We start from the raw sequence: 13,266 nt of genomic DNA, 5'->3' as shown, positions 1-13,266 counted from the left end.
GTTAACACTTGCACCACACCTCCAGCCTCACATAGACATACTAAACCAGCACTGGCAAAAAATACACATAAATAGACAAAATCATACTTGGAGGCTCTAAATAAAAACCTGCAAAAGCATCAGAGACCTCCAAAGCAGACACCCAAAAAACCTGCACCTCCCGTCACAAACCAGACAACACATAAAACACAAAATCAGTGTGCCGCACAATCACAGCCCCTAAGGCGAAATAACATACCTAACACACTAGTAATAGGCGACTCTATAGTCAGGCACACTGATGTCCCACTCACTAGGCTGGACAAGGAGAAGGTTACTGTTAGCTGCCTGTTGGGAGCCAGAATCTGCCACATAACACAAGCACTCAGGTCACTCCAGAATGAGTACAAATATGACTCTGTCATTGTTCATGTTGGTGTGAATGACCTGAGATGTACCTCTCTGGACTACATGAAAAGAGACATGGAAGAGCTCTCTGATCATGTAGCCCAGGTAGGTATGACCCTGACCCTGAGTAGCATCCTGCCCTCACCAAGAATGATACCGCAGTATAAAGAAAAAATGATCAATTTCAACAATTGGCTAAGCTTCTGGTGTCATTCAAAGGGGATCCAGTGTCTGTCAGCCTGGGATGACATGCTTGACAAGCCTCGTTGCTTCGCAACAAACGGCTTGCACTTGCCACCCCTAGGCTTTTGAATACTGGCCAAGGCTCTTGCTGCCCCCATAGTGCCTTTTTTGGGCAAGGCTCAAAAGTCAAACCCACCTCCGTAAACAGCACAAATAATAAAATGAGGGTTATGCTACTCAACACCAGGAGTTTAAATCTCAAAATGCATGTGCTTGAAGCACTTCTCAGTATGGAGAATGTCAACATCTGTGCAGTAACTGAAACCTGGTTCAAGGCTCCACAGATCACCCCAGCACTACCGGGCTACAACTCATACCACACATTTCGGCTACAGAACATGGACTGAAACACAAAAGGAGGGGGTGTATCCATATTCATCAAGGATACCTACACCTCCAGGTTAGTGGCACAGCATGATACCTCCCTGATCATCCATGTGCAACTAACATCAAGCAAATCTGCAATGCAAATTGTGGCCTGCTACAGATCACCCTCCATGACCCAGGACCACCACTCCGCCTTTCTAAAAATACTGGAAAACATGAAGGTCCTACCGAACACCCTGATATTAGGTGATTTCAATTACCCTACCATTAACTGGGAAAACTACTCAAGGTCCAGCCCTTCCTGGAATTTATCAACTCAAATGCCCTGGATCAGCTGGTAAACTCCCCTACCAGAGGTGAAAACATATTGGACGTGGTCATCACCAACATGGGGGACAGGTGTTCCACACCGGAGGTCAACCCGTCACTGGTTAGATCAGACCATAAACTAATCACTCTGGATGTCCACACCACACCACCACCGTCAACCAAGGAAATCACAGTGAAAAACTTTTCTATAGCAAACTTTACCTACTTAAGACAGAGGTGGTAAGTTTCACAGCCCCCACGCTAAAGGATAACAGTGTCCAAGATGCAGGAACCTTTACAAATGCACTCTATGAGCACCTACAAGGATGCATGGATTGTGCCATCCCTAGCAAAACCAAGACTCACTCCCCTAAGACAAGGAAAGCAGTCTGGTGGACCCCTGCCATAAAGAGGATATACAGTAGAAGGAGGAAGCTAGTTCAGAAAAAAAGCAAATCCCAAGAAGGAAAGACATCCCTGATCAGTATCAGTAAGAAACTAAGATCCCTCATAACATCCTCCAAAGCTAACTTCAAAAGAAAAATAGCCAAGGATTCGAAAGATAACCACAAAGCCTTCTTTAGCTATGTCAAGAATCTAAGCGGCAGCTCGCAGATATGCTCTGAGCTAGTGCAAAATAGCGCAAAATATACTAAACCCGCTGATATTGCCAACATTCTGGCCAATAGATTCAGTGCAAACTTCACCCCCAAAAGAGGCTACAACAATACCGGAAAAGTGTAGTGTCCCAGAAATCACAGACGCACAGGTGAAAACAGCCCTTTCAAAAGCCAAAAGCACAGCGTCAGTGGGGCCAGATGGTGTCCCAGGCTGCGTCTTGCACAAACTACAGAACAAACTAACCCCCCCCCCCTCTAAACACACTGTTCAACCTCAGCCTCTCCACAGACTACGTGCCCATAGAATGGCGCACAGCAATGGTTATTCCACTCCACAAAGGAGAGGCCACAACTGACCTTGGTAACTATTGTCCCATAAGCCTGACTAGCCTGGTCTGCAAGGCTATGGAGGGCATTATCATGGAACTCATTAACAAAGACATTGGGAACCTCCAAACTCTTGGCCCAACCCAGTTCGGCTTTGTTAAGGGCAGATCATGCCTACTAAACCTGGTTGACTTCTTCAAGACAGTCACCAAAGCCATAGATGAGGGAAAGGTAGTTCACACAGCCTACCTTGTCCTCACCAAGGCTTTTGACACCATTGCCCACTCGGGAATTATAGAAAATCTCACCAGCCTGAACATTAATTCCTATGTCACGAGATGGGTTGCCAACTGGCTTGCAAACAGAAATCACACGGTAAGAATAGCAGGCTCCAGGTCCAGCTCTAAACCAGTCACAAGTGGTGTCCCAGAAAGCTCAGTCCTAGCACCCCTACTGTTCAGCATATACTTCTCAGAAGTACAGGCAAACACAGGAGGACTATGGCTAACCAAGTTCACTGATGACTGCAAACTGGGAGCCATAATTGACTCTCCGGCTGACATGGACATCCTCCAAAAGGGCCTTACTGAGATGGACACCTGGTGTCAAAGTCATGGTCTTAAGCTAAATGTCAAAAAATGCATAGTCATCCCATTTGGGAAAAACACCCATGAATTACCACATAGGGCAGTGCCCTTAATACAGAAGAGGTAATAAAAGATCTGGGGGACCCAGGTAGATAGTAATCTCTCCTTTGACAATCACATTGCCAAAGTAGTTAGGAATTCCTTCTATATAGCCCATCTAATTACTAAAGGGTTTGCATCTAGAAATAAAGAGGGTATAGTGGCCCTCTACTCGTCACTCATCAGATCCATCATAGAGTACAATGCCCCATTTGGGATGTACCTCACAAGACACTTCCAACAGCTGGAAAGACAACAAAAGTACCTCATCAAGAGGATTACTGGCCTCAAACATATGTCCTATGCAGCCAGACTGGAAAAACTCCAGCTGTACTCAGTGGCATATTGCTTACTCAGAGGTGATCTCTGCCTGACTTACAAAGTCATGTCCAACTCAGAATTGATGGACATGCTCCACCTAAAGAAATCCAAGTCACTGTGAGCCACTCGCTCTAGTGAGCTAAACCTCACTACAACAATACATAGAAAATGATGGAGGGATAGATTCCTGTCACAGAGACTCCCCATGCTTTGGAACAAAATTCATAACTACATTAGGCAGAGCCCTTCACTAATACTCTTTAAGGGAAATCTTGACGAGTGGATGGGTAACAGAAAATACACCCCTGGGATCACTTCATTGGCTCTTCTTGACAGAGGCTCAGTTAATTAATCAATGGGGCAGTGAAAGCTGACACACTTTGGCTAGGCTTATAAATGCCCTCGGGCAAATAGCCAAGTACCTACCTATGAACCTATATGGCAGTCTGCAGCTTCACCTTCATACACTGCTGGTGCATATACAAATGATCGCTTTCTTTCTATAGCCTCAGATCCTGCTAGATTCAGCAAAATAAATGCCCTTGTGTATGTATCTCTATCTGCATAAGCTGCTTGTACAAAAATATTGTACTCTTGTTCAAATATTTTCCAGTTCTCTGCAATATTCTGATCAAACACAAGTGGTTGTGGTTTTCTAAATTAATCTGCCATATTAACACATACCAGTGAAGGGTCTTACAAATACACACACACACACACACACACACACACACACACACACACGTGCATTAGTAATTTTCATGAACATTCATTTTGGTTAGCTCTTATTTACAACTGCACTTTCTTCCTTTGTGCTTATCAGTATTATGTGAATGAATAACCACGTAGTGCTTTCAATTGACTAGACTTTGTGAAATAAACCTCTCAGGCTTTTCGATGCTTTATTGCACTTTGTGAAATACCTTTGCAAATTTCTTAATGCTTCACTGTGCTTTCTGAAATAGCTTTTTAAGTTTCTTGATCTTTATTATACTTTGCAAAATACGTTTTTAAATTTCTTAATGCTTTACAAAACTCAGCAGAATAGCTTTTCAACTTATTTACTGCTTTACAGAGCTTAACGGAATACTTTCTCGGACTTTCCGAGGCTTTTATGAATTTCGATAAATTTCTCGGACTTTGCAATGCTTTTATGAATTTCGATAACATTCTCGGACTTTTGAGATGCTTTTATGAATTTTGATAAGTAAAGGCAGCAATGCTGAATCATCGGTTAATGGAATTGTTAAAGGCAAAAATGCTGAAATATTTGCTTGGAAATTTAGCAATTGAGGCAGGCACGGAACAGTCAAACAGTCATGCATTATCACTTATTAAAGTCATTGCTTTAAGAAACATTCGAGAACTTTGCAATGCAACTGAGCAATTCATGATCACTGAAATACTCCTGTAATATTTTATAAGAAACACCTTTCATTAATACAAGAAACTCATTAAGCAATTGCACAAAGCAAATAACCAAATTTTGTTTGCCCAAATTCAATGACTTCTGAGATATATGCACTTTGTAAATGACTAGATGCAATACTCTGAAATGTTCCTAAAATGGCAGCACCTGGCCAGGCAACTCTATATAGTACAAGAAGCACTTAGTAATGTCAGCACTCTGCAAACAGCCACACCCAGCACAAGAACTTTTCTTCAAACAACCATGCTTCAGTTGAATTACACAAGATAGTTGCACTCTACGCACAGTGAACTCTGAAATACGTGCATACTAATAAGCACACACTGTAAGCACTTTTACACACTCTGAGATACTTTGAATGACTTTAGTTACTTTTTTTATATGAAACAAAGTCATAATTATGCCCAAACACAGCACTTTGTCCAACATGGCAGTCACCTCGCTTTAGTTTTTTTCTGCTGTGCCCCTTTTCTTTCTCATTTATTTATTATTTTTTGTGCTCATTTAAACTCTTCTTCTTTGTGCTTGTTTTACTCTAAACATGCCCAGTTATGCCTTAAACATACTCTTTCTGCTTTAAACATGCTTGTTTTGTACTTTAACATGCTCTTTTTATCTTTAACATGCTTGTATTATTTGTAAACACATTCGTTTCATCAAACACTTTTATCTTAAACATTTTCTTTAGTTAACAAACTTTTTGACCTTTCCGTTTGCCTGATAATGTTGTTTATGCCCTTGCAATGCCTTTTCTTGCCTCTTTGCATCGAGTAAATAATTCTTGTTGCTTTTCATTACCTTTAACTCCTTCTGGTTATGTTTGCACTGTTTTCTCTCAGTTCTACCTTCGCTGTCGCCTTTACATCTCATGACTCCAAATGTTTTGTTCTTTTCCATCCCGGTTCTGACACCATGTCACTTTCGTGTTGGTACACTTATAAATGAGTCTTCATGGGTTCTGTTTAAGCAGCTTTCTGTACAAACACATTACTGTAACACTTACGACTATGACTAAGCGACATATACAAACTAAGTACTGTGATCATACATGCTTACACACTGGCTGCTTCTTCAAAATGGCACTAGGGATTGCATGTGTCTGGAATTTATACGTGCGCACACAGCCTTGCATGCTTCTTAAAGACAGCACGCACACTACACTCTGATCTACAAGCTTGATCTTATTTAACTGTTTATCCCTTCTTATACCAAACCATATTAAACTGTAGAACCTTAACAAAGACCTAACTTTAATGCCAACTCCCATCCAGTTACTAGCCTGATTTATTGTTTCCTAACCCTACCATACCTAAAAATGTAAAATGAATAATTGCTCCCTAAGCTTAAAACTTCCCCCAACCTCCCTAAAACTAAATTTTCTGATTACTCAGTAATCCTAAACTCCCTTCCTGCTCCCAAAACCTAAACTGACCTCTTGCTCCCTTAATTCTAAATGCCTCTCTTGTTCCTTAACCATAAAACTCCCTTTAAGCTCCCAAACCTTAAAATGCCCCTCCAGCTCCATCCCAACATCTGTAGCATTTACCTCACTCCAACTTGAATAATGTGTTTGGGTAAGAAATGACATCTGCCTGTCCGAGCTCACATTTGAGCATGAACAAGTATCATGTACAAGCTACAAGTTGCTCAAGTCTCTGCCTATTGGTCTTCAAGCATAAGGGGCTCAAGAGCTTGAAGTATAAATAGTTGATATTAAACTATTTGCATCAAAGAATGAAGATGGAAAAGTTTTACACAGTACATACAATAACTGAACTCATTGCTGAAGTGAATGTACAATAACACAGGATATGTTGTGCTACTAATTGAAAACACAACAGTTCAGAAATTGGAATGAGCTTCAACAAGGCAAAACAGTTCAAAAATGTATCAGAAAGATTCAGAAGTATACATTTATCTGAGACAATAAGGTCAACACCGTACCTATTACTTATCTATTATCTTTGAAGCAGTTGCACTCATATGAGGTGATAACATATTATTATGCATGTTTTAAATGAAATCTTGAATAATAGCAATAAGTGGTTGTAGTAGGGAGAAATTAGAGAAGGTCTGTTTTTCTAACTGTTACATCGAAGGAAATATTTTTGAGGATTAGTAGTAAAATTCACCTTGTGCATTAAGAAGAACCTGAGCCATGGATCCCCACCAATATCAAACAAAACAGTTTAATAAAAGTTTTAAGTGTTTTTGTCTCCACTTTGAAGGAACTGTTCCTTCAAAGTGGGAATAAAAGCGCTTAACTTTTATTAAACTTTTGTGTTTGGTATTGGTGGGGGTCCGTGGCTCTGGTTCCTCTTACCACAGCAAGTAGATTTTATGTATCCTTGTGTTGGAATTTGGTTTCTCTTTTTGAGGCTTAATGCTACGTGGTCTTGAGCTCTGGGTGGATAATTGTAGGGCATGACCAGTAGCATTTTAGACTAGTGGAAGGTATTATTCTATAGAGCTAGCCTGTCAGTACAATGTATTTATTTACATTTTCTGGCTCTAATGTAAGAGTAGTACCTTTTTCATCATATGAGTATAGGAATGTCATAAAAGTGATATGACATCAAAGTGGAAACTTTCAACAGAAAATAATGACTCCTGAACCAGCTCAGTGGTACTCAGGGATGAAGCCCAGACTATGACCCCAGAAGACCCAGGTTCAGTTAGTGACCTCAGTGCTTGATCAACTTGCTGGAAGGTAGAGCATGATGAGGTGGGGCCTGCTTACCCCTGCCAGTGAGGGGGGTGGAAGCCTTGTGTTTCAGGATGTGGGCTCTTCCTACAGTCTCTGATGGAGAGTGGAGCTACAAGTAAGCATTTGTCTTCAACTTGGGATAAGCTGTAGTGGTACTTTCTGTTATATAAGTAAGTATGCTCCTATCATGCCTCATTGTGGGCCCAACCCACAGGGCCTCACCATCATGCATGGAGGAGTAGAATGTCTTCAAGGCAAAACTCCATCTGATGGGTAACTTGGTGACAGCCATGTCTTAACCATGCTGCACTCCATAAAGAGGATACATGTGTGGCAGTGGCTTTATAACTTGTGGCAGGTGGTTGTAAAGTGTATAAATAAGATAAATCAAAAATTAAAAAGAAGCATACTGTGTTTCATGATATTGTTTTCTTAGTATTTCTTATGTATTTATGATTGTTTGCAATGTTGTAGCCTAATAGGCTTCTTAAAGTGTTATGACATCAAAAACACTCAGGAAAAAGGAATAGCATAATGTAAACATAAAATATTTATGGATAGAAGAAATTGCCTGCAACTTGTCTAGGACTAGCTATTAGAATCTGCTGCTAATCCATGTAGTAGGACTTTAAACTCTGCAAATTTGTTAAAGCTTTTAAATATAGCAGTTATCTTCACAAAGTTTTATTTAGACATTCCTGTTCTGAATACCTGTTTTGTGAAATGGAAAGACTGCTCTAATTCTTTTTATATATTTTTTTCCGTTTTGCAGTCCGGGTGACAGAATTATAGTCATAGATGATTCTAATGAAGACTGGTGGAAGGTAAGTATGACTTTGAACATCATATAGGAGCATCTTTGTGTGAAAAATGTAGAGCTACCCACCTGGTGTTTAGATATGCTAAGAAACTGCAGCTTCAGAAAAGTGATGCTTTCAGACTTCAGATATCTATGTGTGTGTCTGTGTGTGCACATGTATGGTTTGTGAGGAGGTGCACTGCATACATGTGACAGCAATGAAATGAAAATATTACTGTGGCTGTTACTTATATACTTTTCATTCATTTGATCAAAGCTGGGCATTTTAGGTGAACACTGACAATAAAGTCAATGGCTTAGACACTAGATTTCTGAATTTCAACTTCAGTGGTTTATACTGTTCTATAAATAAACACACATACAATTTCCTATGCTAGTTCTTCCATCTAGAAACACATCTTATCAATGTCATAAGATTTTAGATAATTCATAACATTTTTGTCCAGTCTCAGCCCACTCAATTAATATCCTCATCATACTTAAATCATAGGTTATTGAGAAGGGTTTTTAATCTGCTTTCTGGGGATGAGAGCAAGTTTATATTTTCATTGAATACAAGGTATATTTTTCAAACACCAAAACAGGATTTAGATTATTTTTGATTTTGTTTGCTGAATGTGATGATCAAAGTACTATGACTAGTTTAGCCAAAACCTGAGGTATTACTAGGAAGTGATGACCTCTGGGGTTGATGCCTAGTGGATTTGCAATAGTACAATTTGCTAGAATTTGTCTGAGGTAATCCTTAATCCTCAAATCATTGCTTTGATTTCTCAGAATTTAATTATTCTGGAGCCAATGTGGCAGGTATTTATGGTCCTGTTTCAGTTGTTTTTAATGGATTTGTAAAAGGTTTATAGATCAGCCTGTCATCTCATCAGCATATCAAATTGTGTTACAATTAGCTTGAAGTGAAGGAGGTAGATAGAAAAAACACAAAATAGCAGTGGGGCTAAAATAGAGTAAGGGGTGGGGCTGGCTATTATTATTTTGATGGAAAAGGATCTGTACTGTATGAAGTCTACACTCCTTGTATGCACGCCTCACCCAAAATTGGATGTGTGGACTTTTCAAGATGAGTTGTAGATATGACAACATTTCAAAATTTGTTCCTTTAAGGGATTGATGAACCATGGTCAGATGATGTATGCTGCAAGAGGTCTCTGGCTCTGTACAGTTGTGTTAGTTACTGCATCTTGTAAAAAGCAGTATCTCTAACATTAACAAGTGACAGAAAGAGTAAGATTGTTATTTTTGATTAATGAACTCAGTATTGAAAGCACTTTGGTATCTAGGAGACATGAAAAATCTGTTAGAAAGTCTGTAGGTTAGGATTTGTGACCTCTTTACTCACTATACAAATTATATCCCTTTACAAATGTTTAGGATTATTAAGAAGTGATGATTGTTTGTTTCACAAGTAGCTAGCTTTATTATGTTTCATTGTCTTTTTTGTTACCTTACTTAGTTGACTGAATGTTTTATTATTTTATTAGAACAGGTATACTTTTAAAGCACCCCATTTTCCTCTTTCTTATTCAGTGACCATAATTGCTTAGTCAGCCAGGGCTTTTTGTTATAATTGTTGTCGTTTTCTTATCACAGGGAAGACCTTGAAGTTATGTCAGGATTCTAGTTATCCATTTAACTGCTGCTTTGGTATCTATGGATAAGTTGAATGCATGCAAGTAGGTGATGCTAAAGGCAGGGAGAAGTTTTCTCTTGTTTTCTTCCTGTTTTTCTCTGAAGGATGTATGGAAAAGGTAGGATTTTGGATCTGTGTAGTGTTTACAGGGAAAGAAAGATATGATTGCTAAGTGAAGGGGAGACTAACAGTTCTGGAATGAATGCTTTGGTCTAATTTCATCAAGTTTCCTCAAAACTGAATTAGTCATATAGATTTAAACAATACCCATATAAATAAAGAAAATAAAATGTTAACAGCGAGTACATGGAACTGCGGAGTTAAGGTAGCTTTTCCTTTACTCTAAGTTTACACAAGCTTAGATTTAGTATATTTAAAGTATATTTCAAGATGTGGAGTTTGGGAAGTGCAGCTCTCTGCATAAGCGTACATGAAGCTCACAACCAAAAAGCCCTTTTTTGTAATTTTGTGAAAGTCAGCATTGAGTTGTTAATTTTAATTTTTTTGTGTTTTATGGGTTACAGTAATTGCTAATTCTGAAATGTACTTTTCTGGGATATTTATGGTTAAGAGGTGTAGAAGATGTTTACTGGATTTGGGCCTGAGTTCTTTTATTATTTGGTAGAGGCAGAGGTTGGCCATAGGTTTGAAAGTATTTGTGGTGGATTTTAACAGGTTGATGTCAAAGTCTTCATGTATTATCAGTCTCTTATTCCTACTCAGACTTCTTCCTAGTAAGGAAAGGGCACTGGGTAGAATTAGTGGTAGCAAAGACATCCCCAATGAAACAGTCATCCCACAGCATAAACTACTGGTTGCCACAATCAGCTGAAAGCAGTGGTCAGAGAAGGCTCTAAGGTCAACAGAGACCAGGCTGATGACCTGAAAGTTGACTGGAGAGAAAGCACAATAGTCCAAGGAACTATTCAGGGTACCCCTAGAAGAGGATGAAATATGTGGAGTTGAAGAAACATGGCAGTGACACAAAACAATGCGTGTGAGGACTATAGAATAGATATTCAGCTGAGCCAATTATGGAAATAAGGTACATAAGGAAAGTTGGTGGTGAAATACAGAATTTCAGGAAGTCATCAAAAGAAAGGAGGAGTGCATGAAAAAGTGGGAAATAGAAAAGACTGACTATTCTAGGAAGGAATACTGTCTGTCTAACAAAGAGACTAAGAGCACAGTTGCAATGGCAAAGTCAGTAGTACACACGCTGCAAGCATCACACAAAATTCAAAGCAAAGATATAGACCCACATATGCTGAGGCACTTAATTGTAACCTTCATAAACCCAGAAGAACTCCTAGATGAAGTACACAAAACAAATACCCTCAGCAGCCCCAAATGATGCACTCTTTCAAAAAAAAAAAAAAAAAAACGCATAAAGCCACATCTCATGGAGCCTTTTCTTCTAATCCCATAAGACAAGCCACTACACAATCCAACATTCTGGTCATTGGAGACTCCATTGTGAGACACACTGATGTCACTCTCACCAGGCTGAGTAAGGAGAAAGTCATGGTCAGTCGCTTATCAGGGGCTAGAATCTGCCACATTATGCATATACTCAAGTCATTGGACCACGAATACCAATATACTCCCTGTTCAAGTCACCATAGACAAAATTCAGTACCACTTCCTTGCAAGCTATAGGTCCCCATCTATGACCCAGGAGACCCATACCATGTATTTAATAAACTTATTGGAAACAACAACAAACCAACCCAATACAATATTCATGGGTGACTTTAATTACTCCACTGTTAACTGGGAATCCTATATGACACCAAATGTAAAGGCACAGAGATTCCTGGACTTTGTAAACACAAACTCCCTGGACCAGATTCTCAATACACGAACTAGGGGTCCAAACATACTGGCTATGGTCCTTACTAATATGGGAGAATGCTGCACATCCCCTACTGTAATGTCTTCCTTGGTAAGGTCAGACCACAAAATGGTCTCCTTTGAAGTAAAAATAAAACCTGGACTCCCAACTAAACCTGTAATATTCAGGAACTACTCTATGGCTAATTTCCTGCTATTAAGTGATAATGTGGCACAATTTTAAGCTCCCATAAACACCAATAACATTGCTGCCTATGCAGGACTGTTTACAGAAACTCTATATAACCATGTTAATAGCTGCAAAGAGGCAGCTGCACCCACCTGGAAGAAGTACAGAACTAACTCAAAAACAAGCCACCCTGGTGGAATCACAAAATCAATAGGCTATATAACAGAAAGAAGAAAATCATGTCAGAAAATAGGAGGTGCAGCACCCAGAAGGATAAAAACACTCTCATCAAACTAAACAAATGTCTCAAAGGATAAATAGTCTACCAATATCCTAGAATGCCTTCTAAATAGCATGAAACATGACCTATCAGGGTGTCTGGAATTGCTATTTAACTGCAGCCCCCAAACAGGCTTTTTGCTTCATGAATGGAGAATAGCAACAGTGATTCCTCTGCACAAAGGTAGGCCATCTACAGACCCTGGAAACTGCAGCCCCATAAGTCTCTCCAGTCTTATATGTAAAGCCATGGAAAGCATCATCATGAAAATGATCAGTAGTGATATAGTAAACCTCCAGCACTGGACCCAACCCAGTTTGGTTTCATCAAGGGCAGGTCATGCCTACCCAACTTAGTAGACTTCTTTGAGAAGGTCACCAAAACAATGAATGAGGGCAAAATGGCTTACACTGCCTGTCTTGACATGGTGAGGCATTTGACACAAATACCCTGTTTGAGCATATTTCAATGGGCATGTTGGTGAAGGGAACAGAGGGGATGAGGAAGTGATGGGTAGGTGTGGTGTTATGCAAAGGAATGCAAAAGGTCAGATGGCAGTGGATTTTGCGAAAAGGATGGACATGGCTGTGGTGAATATGTATTTTAACAAGAGGGAGGAGCATAGGGTGACATACAAGTGTGGAGGAAGATGCACACAGGTGGATTATATCTTATGTAGAAGGGCCAGTCTGAAGGAGAGTGGAGACTGTAAAGTGGTGTCTGGGGAAAGTGTAGTTAGGCAGCATAGGATGGTGGTTTTTAGGATGACATTGGTGATCAAGAAGAGGAGGATGAGTGTGAGGGCAGCACCAAGGATCAAATGGTGGAAATTGAAAAAGGGTAATTGTGAGGTGGAGTTCAGGGAAGAGTTAAGACAGGCACTGGGTGGCAGCGAAGAATTACTGAATAGCTGGATTTTTAAGAATAACGGTGATGTGCAGAGCTGTAGTAACTGCAGAGGGATTAAATTGATCAGTCACAGCATAAAGCTATGGGAAAGAGTAGTGGAAGCTAGGTTAAGAAGGGAGGTGATGATTAGTGATCAGCAGTATGGTTTCATGCCAGGAAAGAGCACTACAGATGTGATGTTTGCTCTGAGTGTGTTGATGGAGAAGCACAGAGAAGGTCAGAAGGAGTTGCAT

The 13,266-nt window shown here is 39.8% G+C and overlaps 1 protein-coding gene across 1 annotated transcript in view; it reads left to right on the top strand.

Moving 5' to 3' along the window:
- STAC2 (SH3 and cysteine rich domain 2) overlaps positions 1 to 13,266 on the top strand; it is an 816,617-nt gene that overhangs the window by 581,075 nt on the left and 222,276 nt on the right. Inside the window, exon 9 of the mRNA XM_044055061.1 lies at positions 8,129 to 8,180. Within this exon, the coding sequence (XP_043910996.1) occupies positions 8,129 to 8,180 (52 nt within the window). The remainder of the gene's footprint in view (positions 1 to 8,128; positions 8,181 to 13,266) is intronic.

Source organism: Protopterus annectens, chromosome 13.part0, assembly GCF_019279795.1.
Source record: "Protopterus annectens isolate FY-2018-M chromosome 13.part0, PAN1.0, whole genome shotgun sequence".
Lineage (NCBI taxonomy): Eukaryota > Metazoa > Chordata > Ceratodontiformes > Protopteridae > Protopterus > Protopterus annectens.
The sequence above is the reverse complement of the archived record's forward strand: the minus strand, read 5'-3'. Positions and strand labels throughout refer to the sequence as shown.